This window comes from Mytilus galloprovincialis, chromosome 8 (assembly GCF_965363235.1).
Source record: "Mytilus galloprovincialis chromosome 8, xbMytGall1.hap1.1, whole genome shotgun sequence".
Lineage (NCBI taxonomy): Eukaryota > Metazoa > Mollusca > Bivalvia > Mytilida > Mytilidae > Mytilus > Mytilus galloprovincialis.
This window is the reverse complement of record NC_134845.1, coordinates 94,667,205-94,687,504: the sequence shown is the minus strand read 5'-3', so window position 1 is coordinate 94,687,504 and position 20,300 is coordinate 94,667,205. Positions and strand designations below refer to the sequence as shown.

General features: G+C 31.0%; 1 protein-coding gene across 1 annotated transcript; it reads right to left on the bottom strand.

The window, feature by feature from the left end:
- Positions 1-1,523: 1,523 nt before the first annotated feature.
- LOC143043840 (uncharacterized) lies at positions 1,524-18,302 on the bottom strand. Its single transcript, XM_076216021.1, has 6 exons — positions 17,515-18,302; positions 16,152-16,199; positions 3,493-3,504; positions 2,749-2,766; positions 1,822-1,878; positions 1,524-1,578 (listed from the first exon to the last, which is right to left on the bottom strand). The coding sequence occupies exons 1-6, from the start codon at positions 17,949-17,951 to the stop codon at positions 1,524-1,526; spliced, it is 627 nt and encodes a 208-aa protein (XP_076072136.1). The 5' UTR covers positions 17,952-18,302.
- Positions 18,303-20,300: the final 1,998 nt, after the last annotated feature.

Here is a 20,300-nt window from a genome sequence, read left to right as displayed (position 1 = left end):
TAAATGTTTTCTATCCGATGTTATCTGTACTTATGTTTATATCGGGTTATATGACTATAAACAGTTTTCAGAAGTCACCTTGATCGTAAGATAGATGGCGTCGAGACTCCAATACACATGAAATACTGATACATTTTATCGAGTGCATGTATTTTAAAATGATTATTTTTCTATGTTTGTAACTGGGATATATGTAGTAGGGTAATAAATTAAATATGAGAAGTTGAATCAAATCGATGGACACGAATTTAACAGCTTAAGCCCATTGAAACATAGAACTGATCATGTATATATTGTGGAAAAAAAAGTAGGAAAGGAACAAAGCAACAAAAAAATCACAATAACACAAACAGACAGAATAAGTGGATGTTATAGGTTAATATCTACACTAATCGGACTATACGTTTTTGTTCATTTCAATGCAAATATTGAATCACTCCCTAAGCAATTAACATTAGCTATCAATTTGCCGTTTCAGAATCTATTGCATCCTGAGTAATATTTTCCAAAACGTACACTAAAACGTTGTGATTGGTTTAAAACACTCTTAACAATGGAAATTCAACCAATGACGTAATATTCTTTTCATTTTGGTGTACGCACAATGAGATTATCTATAGTCCTTTAGATTCTGAAAAGGCGAATTTAGTATAAACAGGTACCCAGAGATAAATACAGTATTTGACAGTTTTATTTTATTTCTTATTTAATATGCCAGGTAAACACTGGTTGGACAACAGGTTGCTGTTACATAGCTGTATCTCTATTTTGATCCATTTTATCTGATAGCTACTGAAGAATTGTGTATTCAAGAAAATGCAAATTTGAGCCTTTTGAAAATAGAATATTATGTTAACTTTGTTTTGGTATATTTATTAGATTTTGGGCATATTAACGTACTTGATCTTACATGTTTATGACTAACAGTACAATACACAAGGACAATTTAGTATTTGTAATGTCTTGTTCTATATTGAAAAATTTATCAAATGATTTTAGGAGTTCACAAACATTAGGATAATAGGATAACAAAAGATATTAGATTGAAGAAACAATTGAAAATACAAAATGTCGTATAATATATATCTTTCAAATATGGATTTGCAAAATAATTAACAATATTTTCTAAACACACTACAAACATAGAAGATCTAATGATAAACATCTATAGATAACTACTCGAGGTCCTTTTTAAAGGAATTTCAGGTAAAATACTTCGCATGGTTATTCTGTATTACAGTTCGTCCATCATTTCATGAACGCTATTCATACTAAAAATGATAAATTACTAAGTAAATTCCATTTAGCAATATGCATGCCATAATATCAATGAATTTAACAATTATAGATATATACTCAAACTCATAATTGTTTTGGTGAAATGCAATTTTTATAACACTAAAACTTGCTGGCTATGATAAATATATCAACATGTAAAATATAGACCATCTTCATTTGATTTTGTGAGTTAGTAACACCAAGTTTAATCCACTGTTTTCTTCATACATGACTTACAAAAATGTCTATACCAATTCAGGGTTATGATAGTTGTTATCCATTTCATGAACGCTATCCATACTAAAAATGATAAATTAATAAGTAAATTCCATTTAGCAATATGCATGCCATATATCAATGAATTTAACAATTATAGATATATACTCAAACTCATAATTTTTTTGGTGAAATGCAATTTTTATAACACTAAAACGTGCTGGCTATGATAAATATATCAACATGTAAATTATAGACCATCTTGATTTGATTTTGTGAGTTAGTAACACCAAGTTTAATCCACTGTTTTCTTCATACATGACTTACCTCTGTACCAATTCAGGATTATGATAGTTGTTATCCATTTGATGAACGCTATCCATACTAAAAATGATAAATTAATAAGTAAATTCCATTAAGCAATATGCATGTCATATATCAATGAATTTAAGACTTATAGATATATACTCAAATTCATAATGTTTTTGGTGAAATGTAATTTTTAAAACACTAAACCTTGCTTGCTATGATGAATATATCAACATGTAAAACATAGACCATCTTGATTTGATTTTTTGAGTTAGTAACACCAGGTTTAATCCACTGTTTTCTACATATATGACTTACAAAAATGTCTGTACCAATTCAGCATTATGATAGTTGTTATCCATCTGATTGATATGTATGAGCTACTGATTTTGTTAATTCGCTACGGATTTTCCGTTTTGAGTTTTCCTCGAAGTTAAGTATTTTTTCTAACTTTATTTTGGAATTTTTTTATTTTTTTATTTTTTACAAAGGTGGACCTGATATCATTCTGCATAGATGATGTCATTGAACAATCGATACTTACTGTGATGAAATATCATAAGCATAATGACACAGGAACTGAACCGGAAAGTTCACGATAGAGAAAGTCCTTTATAGAACGTCCGACACGACATTCATACATGCACTAATAGATTTAACGGAATATAATGGTGTGTTTTGAAATCACCCTTATTGTGAGTTTGTTCGTTTTGTTTGAATGCCCGTATAAAATGTATGTTTTCTGTTAGAATATATACTCCAAATATTTCGTTGCGAACGTACATTTTTTATGAAGTTCGCTTTTTTGAATTTGCATATCAGTTCAGTATGTTGTTACACTTTTTAACTCATACTTTACTTTGATTTTTAATTCAAGTTTATGACAAATATTAGAATCATTTAACCTCCATCTTCAAAATAAGAATTGAGAAGCAAACAACTTACCCACATTTTTTACAATAACTGAAAAGGAAAAAAATATCTACTATAACTATAATTACTACACTGTGCTGATACTAAAATGCATGCGTAACGCTTATAAAACTTCTATACTCAAAACGATTGTTCAATATATCAAATATGACGTTGATCATATCCAAATGCATTTACATCCGATGGTTTTGATGAAAGACGTGAAATGAGGAGAACATCATCAATTTCAGAGATGCAGTAAACATAACAAATAGTTAGACAAATATATCGAAGGTCGTGGATAATATATCACTTCTGAGAATAAAGATATATACTATATACTATACAATAGATATAACACCATGCAGTAATTAGTTGTCTATCCCAGTTCTGATCGACAATTTTAGTTTTATAACTCTGTGTTTCCGCAATCTAGTAGTATGTGTTTATTCGGTGATTAATTTGATTTGGCCTTTAGATAATTGATAAAACTTATAAATCGATAAACCTCTTTTGCTGTAATTAAACAGGCTGGTATGCTTCGAAAGAAGAAAACCAAACAGAGCAGGCTCGTTAAAACAACTAATAATGTTTCAATATTTCAGTTTATCACACTAACATCTGTTAAACATTAACTAATATATTGTTGTTGTAATGTTGTTGTAATGTCCTTTAGTTAAAACGTGGAAAAGAAAAAGAACACTGGCATTAGAAAAGGTTAAAAGCAGAAAATGCAAAGCAAATACTTATTGTAGTTCGGTAACATAACATACTTACAATTCACGATACCTGCAAAAGATTACAGAATACATTCAAATGAGTGTATACTTAAAGGCAACAGTAGTATACCGCTGTTCGAAATTCATTAATCGATTGAGAAAAAAACAAACAAATCCGGGTTAGAAACTAAAAAATGTGGGAAACACATCACATATAAGGGGAGAACTACGACACAACAGAAACACAGCATTGAAATGTAACACACACAGAAACAACTTTAATATAACAATGGCCATTTTCCTGACTTAGTACAGGACATTTTGAGAAATAAATGGTGGGTTGAACCTGGTTTTGTGGAATGCCAAACCTCCCGCTTGTATGGCAATGTTAAATATAACATGAAAATGACTTATCATATAAATAGGTAAATGAGTTAGAGAATTAAATCAAACTCCAAAAAATAAGACTGATCCATCCATGATTTAAAGTTAACAAAGATAGTTAGCAGAAATATCTATTGATATTCCCTACATAAACTGTGACCTTAAATCTGATGTAGTCTTAGTTCATATTACTTGGAAGATTTTATTCATTGTTTTCTCATTTGTATTAACAGCATCAATGGTTCTAACTTTACTGCACCAGGTCTTCATTTCGATATGCAGGAGTGTAAAGTATCTACAAAACTTCTCAAAACGTTGAAGTGCTGGTGAAACAAAAAAGTAAAAGAGGTAAAAGCCAAAGCCAGAATGACTTCATGTATTGCTGTTGTTTTTAGACGAACAAATATCCTTCGTCACTGTTTATCTAAACAAAATTATACCAGTACTTCATGTTCAAATATAGACTTATAAATAGTACAATCGAAAGATTTATTGACATTGAAGATTTTATAATTCAATTTGTACTAAAATTTACATCGTAAAACGTTATAATATGAGCACTACAAAACTCATCAAAAATACCAAGCTTGCATATTTATTTGCAACGCATGACCGTTGATACTCAAGAAGCAATGTTAAAAGACTAATTCAAACACGAAGTTGAAAAGCAGCAAAAAAACCTGAAAAGAGACTAAATACAACGAAGGTTTTCAATACACAGTAAAACATTCGAATCTAAAAAAAATACAATACTGATGATGTAACGATGTCATGAGATACAAGATCAACAATGAAATTCAACAAATTTAGAAACCAACAGTACGACACAAATAACCCCCAATATATAAAAAGAAGATGTAGTATGATTGCCAATGAGACAACTCTCCACTAGAGACCAACTATAGGTCACTGTACGGCCTCTAACAATCAGAAAGCCCATACCGCCTAGTCAGCTATAAAAGGCCCCGAAATTACAATGTAAAAAAAACCGAGAAAACTAACAGCCTTATTTATATAAAAAAATGAACGAAAAATAAATATGTAACACATAAACATACGACAACCACTGAATTACAGGCTCCTAAATCGGGACAGGCACGTACATACATCCTGTGGCGGGGTTAAACATGTAAACGGGACCCCAACCCTCCCCTAACCTGAAACAGAGGTATAGTAGTACAACACAATAACGAACTATAAAATTCAGTTGAAAAAGGCTTCACTCATCAGAATGACAAAAACAAGTGGACGTGGAGCCTATTCTAATACAAAAAATAATTAAAAAAAAAACCTAAGAAAATCATAAACTTAAAGTCCCTAAGCATATCACAAAATCAAAAGCTCAAACACATTAAAGATTGAACAAGAACTGTCATATTCCTTAATTGGCACATCCATTTGCTTATGTTGAAAATTGAGGATTGAACCTGGTGTTATAGCTAGCAGATTCTCTAGCTTGAATGACAAAATTTCATTATATTGCAAAGTTATATCAAAACTCAAGACGAAATCGAGAATAAGAAATTTGTTTTGTTATTGAAAACCTATAAAAGAACATAATTATACCCATTTGAAATATATCATCGAGACAGAGTATATCTGACCTCGATATCAATACAGACGTGTAGAAAATCGTTAGAATATCAAACAAATTATGAAAAAAGCATGTCACGAGACTAACAAAATGAAATTCCAGGAAAACAAAAACCAACTAAATAAAATACTTAAAATATTTATAAAACGTTAACAGCAGTTAGTGATATAAAAACTCCAGGAATGTAAAGACAAGTACTTGGACTGTAGTTCAGTTGAGGAAACATAATTTACTTCTTTTGAAATAAATTAACGAGACTAAACATGTTGTATACCATTGGGGTTATCTATCAGTGTTAACAGTCAAGGAACATTCACTCAACGGCAAAGAGTTTTTTTTATGATATTTCTTAACATAAAATTTCCGATAAATGAATCGCATTTTTACTACTGTTCTCCGTCTCAGTGTACCTGTCCTGCTTTCAATCAAGGCATTTCATTCTTTCCATTCTTTTGTCCTTTGATAAGGAATTTTTTAGACAAGAAACTGTCTAATTTTGTATCTTTAATATTTACGATACAAATCATTTCCAATCATTAAAAACGTATGTCGCAAACTCATCGTGTAGTGTTTGTTTAACTTTTTCAGTTGTGGATAGAAAAGAGGTTGATAAACAATATAACATTTTTTTATAAATTATACCAGGTTGATTATATTTATTTTGACATATTAACTCAACACTTTGAGGACCGTGGTGTCGTGGTCAACGTATCGGACTACTAGCACAAAGGATTCTGGTTCAATGTTCGTTCAAATTTCGGGGACTGAATTTTCGGATCTCCCTTGACACAGGGTGAGAATTATTGTACCAAGTTCGGAATATGACAGTTGTTATCCAGTTTGATGTGTTTGATCTTTTGATGTGTTTGAGCTTTTGATTTTGCCATTTAATTAGGGACTTTTCCTTTTTGAATTTGCTCGAAGTGCAGTATTTTTGTGATTTTACTTTTGGACACCATTATCGAGTATGATTTTTAGAAACGATGATAGTCCGTAGGAATAGGGCGATATATGGCTGAGCCGTAAAAAGAGAGAGCCATATATCTTGCACGTAAAAGACATCATTGTATATTCCGAAAAAGAGCAGATTAATTCCACTACAAGGCATCACTCGCACTCCATAGGTGGAAAAGGATTAATATAAGTTGCCATTACTTGTTTCCCAATCCACTATACATAAATATGTTGAAAGTAATCAAACACTCAATTTCAATGCAGTATCATACAATACGTGCTTTTCGCAACATTTAATGTAATAATTGGTATTGACCTAAATCTAGAACCTTCGACGTTTTCAAGTTGCTTATCATTAAATAGTTGGTTAGCATATGTACTCCAAGGTTACAAATATTTACTTGCTTTTACTGTATCTGGTATGGATATGTATAACATTCATATGATACAGCTATTTAACATTCCTACCGTTATTGCAACAAAACAAATTTGGCTACTAAAGAATGATTAATAATCATTCACTGTAGAATGAATTAAAACTTATGGTATTTTTATACTAAATAGTACATGAATGTTGTAATTTTGAATCAAGGTAAATATGGTTTGGTATTAATCTGTCATTAAAAGTTTCAACAATCATGGTTTCTGCTGTTATATACTCTTTGATACATTCACCATTTCCATTCTCAATTTTATGATTTCTGACAACATGTGAAAAAAGAAGTATTATCATTAGGAAAATTTCAACAGACTCAATATAAAAGTGACTGTTTAATATTGCAGTAAAATTGCAACACCTTCGCACTAAAGCTGTAAATCTCTAACGTAAAGTGAACCTTTGGTTTTACTCTTCTTATCTGTGTTAGATTTTGTTATTCCGGATATGTTTATTAAACAGAATGGGATTACTCATTGATTTATATTTGCGTGCATTTCTTAATTTGAAATCTGGTTGTAACTTCTCGTTATATAAATTTCATGTGTCCATAGCACTTTTCTTGATTTACCTTCACCAGGAACGTACAAAGCAAAATTTCCGAAAGCCAAGACTTATAAAACCGAAACAATTGAAGAGCTATATGACCAAAATACCAATGAAAATGCAAAATCCAGTATGGCCAACTTTGCCTTTGGTTTCAACAACCTTAATTTCTCACGTTTTTTTAAAATTTACAAATGTATAAAGGGACAATTTTAGAAAGGATTTTTTATTATAAATTATGTCAGCACCTAAGTACTGACTTCTGAGTTGATGATACTATCGGTGACTGATAGTCCCATATTGATATTGATTAAATATTTTTAACTTTCTATTTGACAAACGATAATATTCAAGATAGATCATCTAAACTTTTACACTGATCTAGAAATTTCCCATCTACATTGATCTAGAAGTTTCTTGTGCTACCATATACACAGATACCAAAATCAGACTTATTCAGACATTGATATATACGTTGTCTCAGAATTTTCCGAAATTTTTTCAAAATATCGTACTTATTTGTGAACTTATCGCAGATAAAATTCAGTTTGGATTCCGAAACAGTTAGAAGAAGAATTCCGGATTAAGAAAAGACTAGGATAGGAAAATCATATATTCTAACAGTTAATGTATCAGCCCTAGACTCCGATATCAAGCCAGAGGTCTCTAGCCCGATGGCTTATTATGAGTCGTGGGCTGATACCACGGCCAATATGGAAAATGACATGTAATAAACGATGTATCACATATTTTCAAACTGGAGAAAAAAAAAGGAGGCGTATATCAGATCATGTTTAGTATTTTCAACAAAAATTTAAAATATATTTGAAGACAAACATAAAAAAAAAAATGTATCACACTGAGTTAACAATATTCGTATCACAGTGAGCAAACAAAGTTCTGTAATAAATAGATAGTCTAGCTGCTTCAGATTACATCTTGTTTCAAAATAGATTTTAATTGACAGATTACCGGGGGTCAAATTCGGGGGCTCGATGTGGAATTTGAAGGTTAATATCAATATTGGCCACGGGGGCAAATAACGAACCTTGAATTCCGGCTAGTATTGGCCATGCAAAGACGTACTTATTAGTGCAACATGTGTGATCAGATAAAATAAACTATCCTTTGCACGTTATCATTGAGTTGATTCATGACGGATCCTTAGATTCGTACGCTAGCTGCATTTGGTACCTCGTCCGTGTTACTCATTAAAAAACAGACCAAAAGAGAGAAAATGAAACCAAATTGATAGCAAGATGTATCGGAATGACAATAATGGTTCATAATCAATATTATTAAATTTGATGCGACTGTCGTTCAAGTGAGAGGTTAAGCGCCATAAAACAAGGTTCAATCCACCATTTTCTACATTTGACAATGCCTGTACCAAGTCAGGAATATAACAGTTGTTGTTCATTCGTTTGATATGCTTTGTTGTTTGATTTTGCCATCTGATTAGGGACTTTCCGATTGAATTTTTCTCGGAGTTCAATATTTTTGTGATTTTACTTTTTTCAGTTTGCAGCCTCAAAAATGAATCGGACTTTAGTAAAAAGTCTTATTACTGTTATTTGTACGAGTTTTCAAAGTTTACAATCCGTGATTTTGGCAACAATCAGAAGAATGGAACCTAATGTAAAAAGTCCTTAATTTGTGCCAAAATCAGCAGGGGGAAACAAACGTTAACTCAATCTGTAGCTAATCGTACTAGATTCACATTCTAAAGACCAATGCAATCTGTGAAGGCGTTTATGAAAATGTCCGTCAATAGATTGTTCATGGAATGATGGAATGTCGAACAAGGGTAAAACTACATGTTCCCGATGTTTCTCAGTAGTACATGTGTCGATAAGTTTATAATTATACCGTAAACAGTATTAATAACGGACATTTTAATCAGTTCTGAGTCTAAAAATTATGGTCCGAAACATCATGTGAATATAATGTTTTTTAGACCTAGTTACAAACTTACACCAGATTTACTCAGATATAAATATACAACAAATATCTTAACAAAGAACAATGACAAATATATACTTACGGAGTATACCTATAAAATATAGAAAGATATTGGCATTTATTTTATTTAACATTAACTATCGTTATCAAACAATTACTAAAATGTATATAGAAATGCAAATACAATCATGTAACATTAACAAATAAAACAAAACCGATTCAAACAAACCATGTAAGAACAGCAAAGTATATTCGAATAATATATTCAACAAAAATTCCTCGCCTGTTTCATTTACGTTTGATCACGATACTCATTTTTTGTCCTCAAGAACATTCGACTGAAATAGATTGACCTTTTAGAAATGGTAGTCAGTTCCTGGATCATGTTAATCCAGAGTAGCAAAACCGAAATAACGAGAGATCATGCGTTACTTTTAACTACAAGGTACAACGACAGCATAATACATTTTCGTTTATATTTTTAAATAATTGTCCTAACATCATAATTTGGTAAACGATTACACCTTTATATAACAGATATAATTGGTTTAAACTTTACAGTTCTTGCGATTTAATGAGCAAAGTACTTTGGATCTGTATTGTTACAATACTTGTTTTCTTGAGTAACTATTTTAAGAAGAACTTTATCAGTTTTGTATTGTTAAGTTTCATCAAAGTTATGCTGATCCCGTTATATTATTTGTATACTTATATTATCATGATTACCATAATACATTATTTATCCTGACATTACAGGATTCTATTAAATGATTTGTTTTATTGAATGGTTGAATTACGGCTTTAGTTGTATGGCAAAATATCTTAAGCAAATTAAAGAAGTGGAGTGGTGATCTACGGAAACAGTTAAGGTTAGACACCTCGTCACTTACATGAATATAGGGGTTTGATATAGGCCGTTCTGTTTTATTATTTTCGAAATCCGAAGTTCAACACGGAGTATTTCCTTTTAAACCTCTAAACCAATAACAGGTTGAATTTCGATATTTTCGATACAACCACAGCTCTCAATTTTACGTTGTTCAACATACCATTCAAATAAAAAATGTATCTTTCAACAATGATGTGAAAATTGACATTCTGATATTAAAGACTAGGACAATAAGTGACAAAAATAAAAAGTATAGACAAAACAAATAAATGAAAAATATATAACACAGCTTAACGAATATACTTAGACTTAACAAACCAAAATCAGCGGTTTACTGAATTATGACAAAAAAGATGTTCCGCAGGTCGCAGCTTTATACGACCGCATAGGTCGAACCCTGAACAGTTGGGGCATGTATGGACACAACATTCAAGCTTGATACAGCTCTGAATTCGGATTGTGATTAAATAGTTGACACAACATCGGTTTCTTAACTTAAAAATTTTAAATTGGACATTTACCTATTATGGTCGATATCCCAATATCCAAAATCTAAATACATGGTTATTTTCAGCATGTCAAAGAACCCCAAGAATTCAATGTTTGATGAAATAAAATAATGTTCAATTTTGAACCCTTTTGACCTCAATATGGATTAATTTTATAAACCGGGCTCAAATATTAAAAATCTGAATACATGGTTAGATTCAGCATATTGCAGAACCCCAAATATTCATTTTGTTGAAATCAAACAATTTTAATTTTGGACCCCGATTTTGACCAACTTGAACACTAGACCATAATTCAGAATCCAAGTACACGTATAGATTCAGCATATCAAAGAAACCCAAGAATTTAATTTTTGTTAAAATCAAACTAAGTTTAATGTTGGACCCTTTGGACCTTAATGTTGACCAATCTGAAAACAGCACCAAAATTAAGAATCTAAATACACGGTTGCATTTAGCATATCAAAACCTCAATAATTCAATTTTAGACCCTTTTGACCTTTTTCCTAAACTGTTGAGTCCTACACTCCCAAAATCTATCCCAACCTTCCTTTTGTCGTCATACTCCTTGTGTTTAAATTTCATAGATTTCTATTTACTCATACTAAAGTTATTGTGCAAAAACTAAAAAAAAGGCTTATGTTGGTCCTTTTTTGCCCCTAATTCCTAAACTGTTGGTACCAAAACTTCCAAGATCAATCCAAACCTTCCTTTTTTGGTCATAAACCTTGTGTTGAAATTTCATAGATTTCTATTTACTTATACTAAAGATATTGTGCGAAAACCAAGAAAAATGCTTATTTGGGCCCTTTTTGGCCCCTTATTCCTAAACTTTTGGGACCAAAACTCCTAAAATCGATCCCAGCCTTCCTTTTGTGGTCATAAACCTTGTGTTCAAATTTCATAGATTTCTATTTACTTATACTAAAGTTATACTGCGAAAACAAATGTCTTCGGACGACAAGACGTCGACAACGACGACGATGACGACGACGACAACAACAACGACGACAACGCTACGACGCCAACGTCATGCCAATATATGACCAAAAAATTTCTAATGTTTGCGGTCGTAAAAACATGTCTCATATTATTACAAACCCGGTAAAAAGTCCAATTCGGTAGGTCACATGAAAAGGGAAGAACATATCCGATATCATATCTGAAACAGTTATTCCATACCGGTCAACCAACTCGTGATGGCGTCCGTAACATTTACGAAAGAATGATTTCAACTGCACTATTGAAACTCTAGGTTTAAAAGCTTCCTTGTGAGCAACAACCCTCTATCAAGGACATCATGATAGGAATTACAGGCCCGGGAATATCATATCAATTACAAATTTCTTTTCATCCGACCCTCATTGTCAATTTCTAGATGTTAGTCAAAGTATGAGACAGATTTCACTGTATCTGTTGTGTCCTTTATCACTAGTTCGTTTGGATGGATAAGTTCAACATAAGCACCAAATTTTGAAACATTTAGTGACAGAAAATCATCAATATACCGGAATGCAAAGTTTCTTAAAGGATATTGTTAACTTCTTCTCTTTCTTTCTAAGAAGTTCATGTATTAAGTCAGCCTTATAATAATAAAGAAACAAGTCAATAACGTCGGCATGGGAGGGGCAGAATTGGTTCCCATTGAAATTTCGACAGTCTGTTGAAAACACGTTTTCCAAATATGTTGTCAATAAAAAAATTAAGCATATTGCTAATGTAAGTTTCAGAGATTTTTTTGTTTGAATTATAGTGATCCTTTACAAAGTAGGAAATATCCCTCCCTAAGACAAGATAATATTCTCTACGTTTGCAATCCTTTTTAATAACTTAGCAATACCAGCTCTTTTAATTTTTCTTTTCTCTTGGTATGGGAAATACTTGTGCAAATTAAAATTGTGTAAAAATGTTTTAATAATATTGCAAGATAAAAATCTTTTAGATTGATTGTACTCTGAAAGATCTTTTGAATTTGTATCACATGCTGATAATAATTTAGAAATTAATAAAGTGTTAAGATTTTCATTTTCTTCCTTGATTGACAGGCATTTATATATATATATATATTCATTTATGGTGACATATGATAAAAAAAAGCCAGATAAATAAGCATAATCAATCAAAGGAAAGGGGGGAAAATATACGATATGATATAACAGAATAACTAAGTATAATATTTTCACTAGTATACAAATAATTGGAATTACAGTACAAGCATATTGATGCATTAATAATTAATATCATTAAAACCTAATCAGTGACTTTAACCCAGGAGTTCCAGTATATGTTTTTTGTTAGCAAGTATGCTTTCTAAAATTGTCTTTAATAAAATTTTAAGTCCCTCTGGTTTTTCATCTTGCATCTTTGATCTGTACTTTGCTAGTAAAATGACTTTTATAGATTATAGTTTTTATATGGGCCAATGACAGGAATGATGACAATGATAATATTCAGTGGAATTTCAATATCTGTTGCTTCATAAATTCAAATATTCAGATAGTGCAAGATTGATTTATACAACAATGTAACCATGATGACAGCCTCATAGTAAGTGTTCTATAGTTTCTGGTTCTTCCTAAATAAATGTTCATAAATTGCACTGAACAGTGTTCATTCTAAAAGTTAATATAAGTAAATAAAACCCGGTCAATAATTCGGTATAGAAACGAACATAGCATTTTTTCGTTTTATAAAAACTTAATAACACAATTGTGTACTACTTTGATTTGCAATTTCAAATATTTTTATTTTATGTGATCTTAAAATTTTGATCAGCTGCAATTTCAACTGGTATTGAACCTTGGTTTAAAATTGTAATACCGGTATACATGACTTTTGAATCTTTGTCTAACTTCTTGTCTAGTCCTTCTGGCACTTTCGTCCCTCTTTTTAACATGGATAGATCTCACTCATGAACTCAATGTTGAATTGTTTGTCTTATATCAGGTACACTTAATTATTTTTCAATGACATGATGCTTATACTTACTGAATAGGTGATTGTCTGTAACTAAATCAATATAATTGTAAGATAAAGTGCACACTATTGTGAAATATTTATATATATTGAACAACAGTTAATAAATAGGCTACAGTTTTTGCCACTTACATAAATCAACTATCAGTAACATGGATTGTTATAAATGATAAACTATTACTTGTGATCTATATCGGGTCGGTCATATGACTCATTTAACTGCAAATCTGTTGTGTTTATCAGCAACATTTCCCCTATAAGATATGATGAATATAGTTGTGTTCATGTAAATTACTCAAATATATTCGTACGGGCTGTTTTTTGATAATATTAGTGTGTAAAAATGAATATGTAACATTCAATAAGACAGACTTTTTTCAGAATATTTTTCGTTAATTAATTTGAATAGAGGTACTTACTCAGAAGTTGTATTTGTCCTGAAATGAAGACAAGTTAGAGTTAACAGTTTATTTGTAAATCAATACACATATCAATGAACCTAAGACAATATAATAGACACACACACACATATGTTTGTTTTGTATAAGTATTGTCGATATCAAGTATGCACACCGGTGTAATCCTATCATTTATAGTGTCCGGGTAAAAGTATAAAAAACTACAAATCATACGATTAATACATTTTTCTTCTCAGTTAATAAGCATAATAAGTTTAGATAACTAAAACAAATTGAAGTATACACTAGTAAATCATGCGGAAAGCGTCAAATACTACTTTGCAGTTTATAAGGAATAATTGATCACGAAACAATCTTTAACTTTGTACTTGTTCGGCTTTACAACTTTGTTTTGATACATGTTAACAAGGCTTGAAATAGTATTGCTGTCTGCTACTTGTTTTTTTTGTATTGATTTGTGTTTTACATATATTTGTTTTTGAAATTTGCATTTTTTATTTGATAATTAACTTTGAACTTATATTTGGTCTTTTGTTCTCTTCCGAAACTACATAACACCACACTTACTTTCATCTTAGGCATCTGTATCTGTATTGTTTACTAGTAACTGTTGTTCCAACTCTATAAAATATCATATTAAGATATTCTCAAGGGAGATGTCTACCTTTTATAACAATTGTTTTTTGGAAAGCTAAACTGAACGAATTATATATATTTACATTGTTTATATATGTCATGCAACCCTTTGGTCTTATCTATCAAAAGTAAACCATATGTATATTCTTAAAACAACGTAGCTAACATTAATCGATTACGTGCAAAAAGAGACACATTTTGAAGCAATTTACGGTACTGTAAATCACTGCTTAGTTTTTAGGGTTTATTATATAATTAAAGCATGTCTACAAGAGAAAAAAACAGTATTTAACTTATGATAACTAAGTATATTATACGCGTGTTTTTTGTATATCATACTCATCGGTGCAAGAGGAATCACAACCAATTAAACAAAGGATAATTATCGAGATCAAGAACAGTAGAACGCAATGCTTTATGTAAATATGACCTAGGCCGTGTTCACAATGACCTAAAATTGGTGTTGGGTTAGTGTAACTCACACGCAAACTAAACACAAAAACATTCACATTGATAAAAGTCAATGTTTACATGTAGTGTAAATCATGTTTTTTCTACATGCAGTTGATAGTCAATGTAGGCCTTGTGTTGGTTAAGTGTACACAAAACTAGGCATTTAGAACATTAATTTTACCATGTAAATTTAAGGTGGTACCTAACAATACAGGGAGATAACTCTGTGAAGTTAGCTAAACGTTTTAATAACGTTGTGTTGTAAATGGAATATAAAGCTTCTCAATGATCAAAATTGGTGTTTGTTAAACTGCTATATAACCAGTGTAATTTTTCTGACAAAACGGTTGGTTCAAAATTTTTGAAAATTTTATAGTTTTGTTAAAGGATCAAATTAAATACTTTGACAAAATTTTATGAAAATTAAACGAACCAAATTAATTTTAGTGAACGTGTTAGGTACCACCTTAAGGAAGAAACAAGTTTTGAATAAAATTTAAAGTTATAACAATTATGTTTCTAAACTTGAAATATTAATTTGTTATAAAAAAAAACAAACCTTTAGGTATCTTTATTAACCCTTTATCAAAACTCAAGCATTATCATTGCTGAACACATAATTCCTTTAAAAAGGTTTTCCCGAATCGACTGGACGTACACGAAAATATTTGCCACTCCCTTTGCTTAATACTACTTAGAGAAGAAATCTTATTTACAGGTAATTAAACCAGGTATATAGATGTTAACAAATATAATGTGAAACCAGTGTACATTACATTTAACTAATTATAAACATGTTTACTGTGCATGGCGTTTGGTGTGAATACGGCCTTAGGAAGACAAACCTAGGTATTTAGATTGATTTTATTATTATAGCAAAAGTCAATCAACAGAAGAGATGAACATGGACACGGTAATAATAGAAACAACTTTGTTAAATGTCTAATGTAAATACAAACCTGACGTTCTCCTGCGGTTCCGGGTTTTCTTCTTTTTTGACAGTTTCTCTGAGAAAAAAATAATGACCTATTAACAATTTCATTCTCATCTAATTTGTGCGTCAAAACTGTAATTGTTTATAAAACAAACAAATAGTGTATTTCTAAATATAAACAATCGAAATAAGCTGTTTTAAGATATTCCAAAAATAATGAAACGTGTTTCCAAATTGCTTTTTGTTTCTTTTTTTTTTTCTTTTTCACTTATTCAGATGCAAAGGGGAATTATAATTAACACAGTAATTTGAAATGGCGGTTTTCCTTGTGTATGCCCTGTCGAAATGTTTTTCTTATGAACAATTTGATAAAATTTTGATAATAATTTGTATATAAAGTTTGTACTAACACTTTGTAAATGAAAACTGTATGTTCATGTATGTCTATTATTAAAGATCGTTTAGGGTTTCTTTGGTTACTGACTTCTTGAGATAAAACTTCAGCTATAAATAGGTCAATGACTCAATGAAACTTAAACACTTAGTACAGTGTATACAGAATGAAATTATGTTTAGGTTTTCGTCAATATAATTAAAAGAAAATCAGTTTCGAGATGCTAATATTACAGTACGAACTGGATTTCAGTAGGATCCTGAAACATCCTTATATAAATCGGAGTTACAGTTTCCTATGAATTCATTTCACAGCAAAGCTTTTTTTCAAAAGTCTTTTAATCTTTTCTAAAATTCGCTATATCATATGTTTATAAGAGGTTCTTTGTGGTTTTATAACTCTTTAGTTTACAGGTTTGTCTTAACACTTTATCAAATTATAACTTCTTTTTTGTTAATTTGTAACAGTAATTATAATGACAATGTTAACCAAAGCCAAAATGTATTGGACGTATTTGAGATTTTCTCTATGAGATAAAAAAACCATCATTTTATTATTATAGTAGTTATTAAAATTCTGATTGGTACTAATTTTAAATAGTATAAATCGGAATAACAATTTCTAGTAGTAGATATTTAAATTCAAATGAGTACTAGGAGGATGATGGATCTTACTAAATTCTAACTTGTTATGTTAACATATATTTAGGATTCTATATAGTCAGCGCATCAATGTGTTTGTTTTACAAATAATCAAATGATGGTATTTTTAATCAATGATCAGAAAACACAACTGACAATTTTTATAAAGCCAAGCACGTATAACTGGGCATTGTATTATCACATGTAAGACATTTGATTATCTGAGAAACACACGCAGAATGTAAAGGGAACAAGAAGCGGAAGATGTCATATATATTCAACCCTTTATAGACGAAAAGCAACTGCCACACCAAAGTCCATATAAAAAAATCAATAACTAAGAACATGTTTACCCAAATCTGAATTCCCCAAACAGTTTTTCTATTTCACACTCTGCTACTATCTGTCTAACATATTTGACTGATGGCATAATAGGAATCTGTATTTCTTCTTTTTTGTCGATTTGTGACTTAATTTGTTTTAGCTTTTGTACCAATTTCGTAGTATCTTTTATACCCTGTGAGTCTTGATAGAACTTCTGCTGCTCCTTTGCCTTATTCAAAGCTGCTTTAATCTCATTTTTATTGGACTGTAAAATTTGTAAATTCTTTGTTTCTTCCTCTTTCACAGATTTAACCAGAATTTCGACCTTCTTATCAATCAGCTCTTTTAAGTGTTTCCCTTCTTCCCTGATAGCGTGAATGACTCCGTTAACATCAGTTTGGTATTTGTTTGAACTTTGTTCAATATCTGCTATCTTTGACTGCAGGTGTTCCATCTTCATGTCCATCCCCTTTTTGACCTCAGCTTTGATTCCGTCAGTTGTGTCCTTGATTTCACAAAGTCATGTGATTTGTGTTTTTTAATTACACATATTTTGCATATCGGCGAATTACATTCCATGCAGTAATATATAAATGTTTCATCGTGTTCTTTACAATATTGTTTAACTCCTGGGTTTATATTTGGGCCACTTAGAAATGTATGGTCTTTGTCCGTTTTTTTGTCCGTAAGTGAGATATTTTACATCCATCACAAAACAGCTGGTCGCACTCTTCGCAATAGTTATGTCCAGGACTAGATACACATATCTCACATGTTTTGGACGCAGCCTGTGTCATCTCAGTTTGCTTGCGTTAATTTATCTATTGCATAAAATGAAAATTCATTTTAAAATATCATAAAGCTCCAAATTCATGTAATGTTTATATCGCATTTAATTAATACTTCGGTTTTGTTGAGTAATTTCACGTGAGGTTCCATGCAAATGACAAATTCCTGTTACGACATTCCAGCAACAAATCTCAATTAATGTATTACAGTTGTGGCCTAGCTTGTGTGTCAATAGAAACATATATTTAGTTTTTATTTAATTAATTTTATTTAATTTATTGGGAAGGGGGGAGTTACATAAGGATATCTGTATAAGAATGCAAGTTTTAAATTTTGCAGTACTCAACGAATTGCATAATTTGCATTAATAAGTTGTATGATTCTTATTTCCTGAAGCTATTTGTTTTTGTTTCTTGTAAGACAACTCTTGCCAAAGGTATTGCTAATATGCAGTCCGCCAAAAGTTAAGCACCACCTATATATAACTGGCAATATTTGTTTTAACTTTTGGGAAAATAAGAATTATGAATTGCATATAACACACGTTAAGAAAAAACGATTTGGACAAAAAAAAGTCAAACTCCGATAAACCCGCCAATCAAATTGTTTTAAAGGTCATCTGCACTTTTAAAAATACACTGTTTCGGTGCCTTTATATTTTTTTCTATTATACCGCGTACAGGTGAAATTAAACCTTCACCAAGTCTCTGTGACTAAACGTTGACAAGCAATTGACATGTCAAATGCCGGTAGCAGCAATAGAAAAATAGGTAACCATTTCAATGTTATTCACACCTTCATTGTCAGATTTTCACAACGGCATGTTGCCAAAGGAAATGTAATGATAGACAACGGTCCGGAAGAACCCGTTCAACTCCTTGACCCTTGTACATATACGACAACGCTATACCACACAGGACAAGGATTGTAACCGAGTACAAATAGCAAGAAGCCACTTTCTTTTTGCCCCCATGTCTCCAGACATCAACCCTATTGGACATGGCTGGGATGCCATTGGCACAAATCTCAATAACAGAGATCTACCTTTTTAAATTTTGGCTATTAAAGATGGGCAATTATTGATGGATGAAATAAACTTGATCCACTAAAATGCAGAACGCTTGTACAGAGTATTAGACGCCGTGATATGGAACTGTACCGGATGAAAGGTGGTTACACATCCTATTGATTCAAATATTGACAATAAATTTGCCGAACATACCAAAGATTATTTTAAGAGAATTTAAAAAAAACAGGCTGTGGTAAATGACACAATATGTATAGCCTATCCAAAGCAACGTTAGGATGTGAATGTAAGCACATCTTTATGATATGACGAAAAAAGAAATATGAGAGGATAGAAATGCTTAAAAAACAAACAAAAAAACGGGTTAACCGTACGTTTATCCTGCCGTAACGGAAACATGACATTTCATGCAGATTTCTTTAAATTATACCATAACGGCATAGCTTTCCCTCAATACGTTTAATGAATAATGATTGAATCAAGTAAGTCTATTATTTCTTTTCAAAAATGTAAGTAACTACACACGTATAGAGTAAAATCGTATAAACATGTTTATCTGAATGAATTTTTCTATGAGTTAATTTCTGTATCGAATTTGTTGAATTCGATCATCGCAAACCTAAACCTTTTATAGTCTGCTATTTTACATAAAAATATCGAAAGAGGACTTCATCAACAATTTAACTATTTTGTCAAATTCAAGAATCAAATTCGATCATTAGCGATATCAACAAAGTGCTTTAACATTTATAAGCATATGAAAATCAATTAAGAGGGCTTTAGAACAAATATAACCTCTATATCAACATTATTTATCTTACACCGTAGTTACATTACAACTGATAGAAGATATGTCCCAATTTATGACATAAGTATGTATGATGTGTCTAATAATAAAGGCAGGATAATTGTTGACATTGAACACCGGTATACCACTACTGACTTTATTTGACATTGAACACTGGTATACTACTATTGCCTTTATTTGACATTGAACAC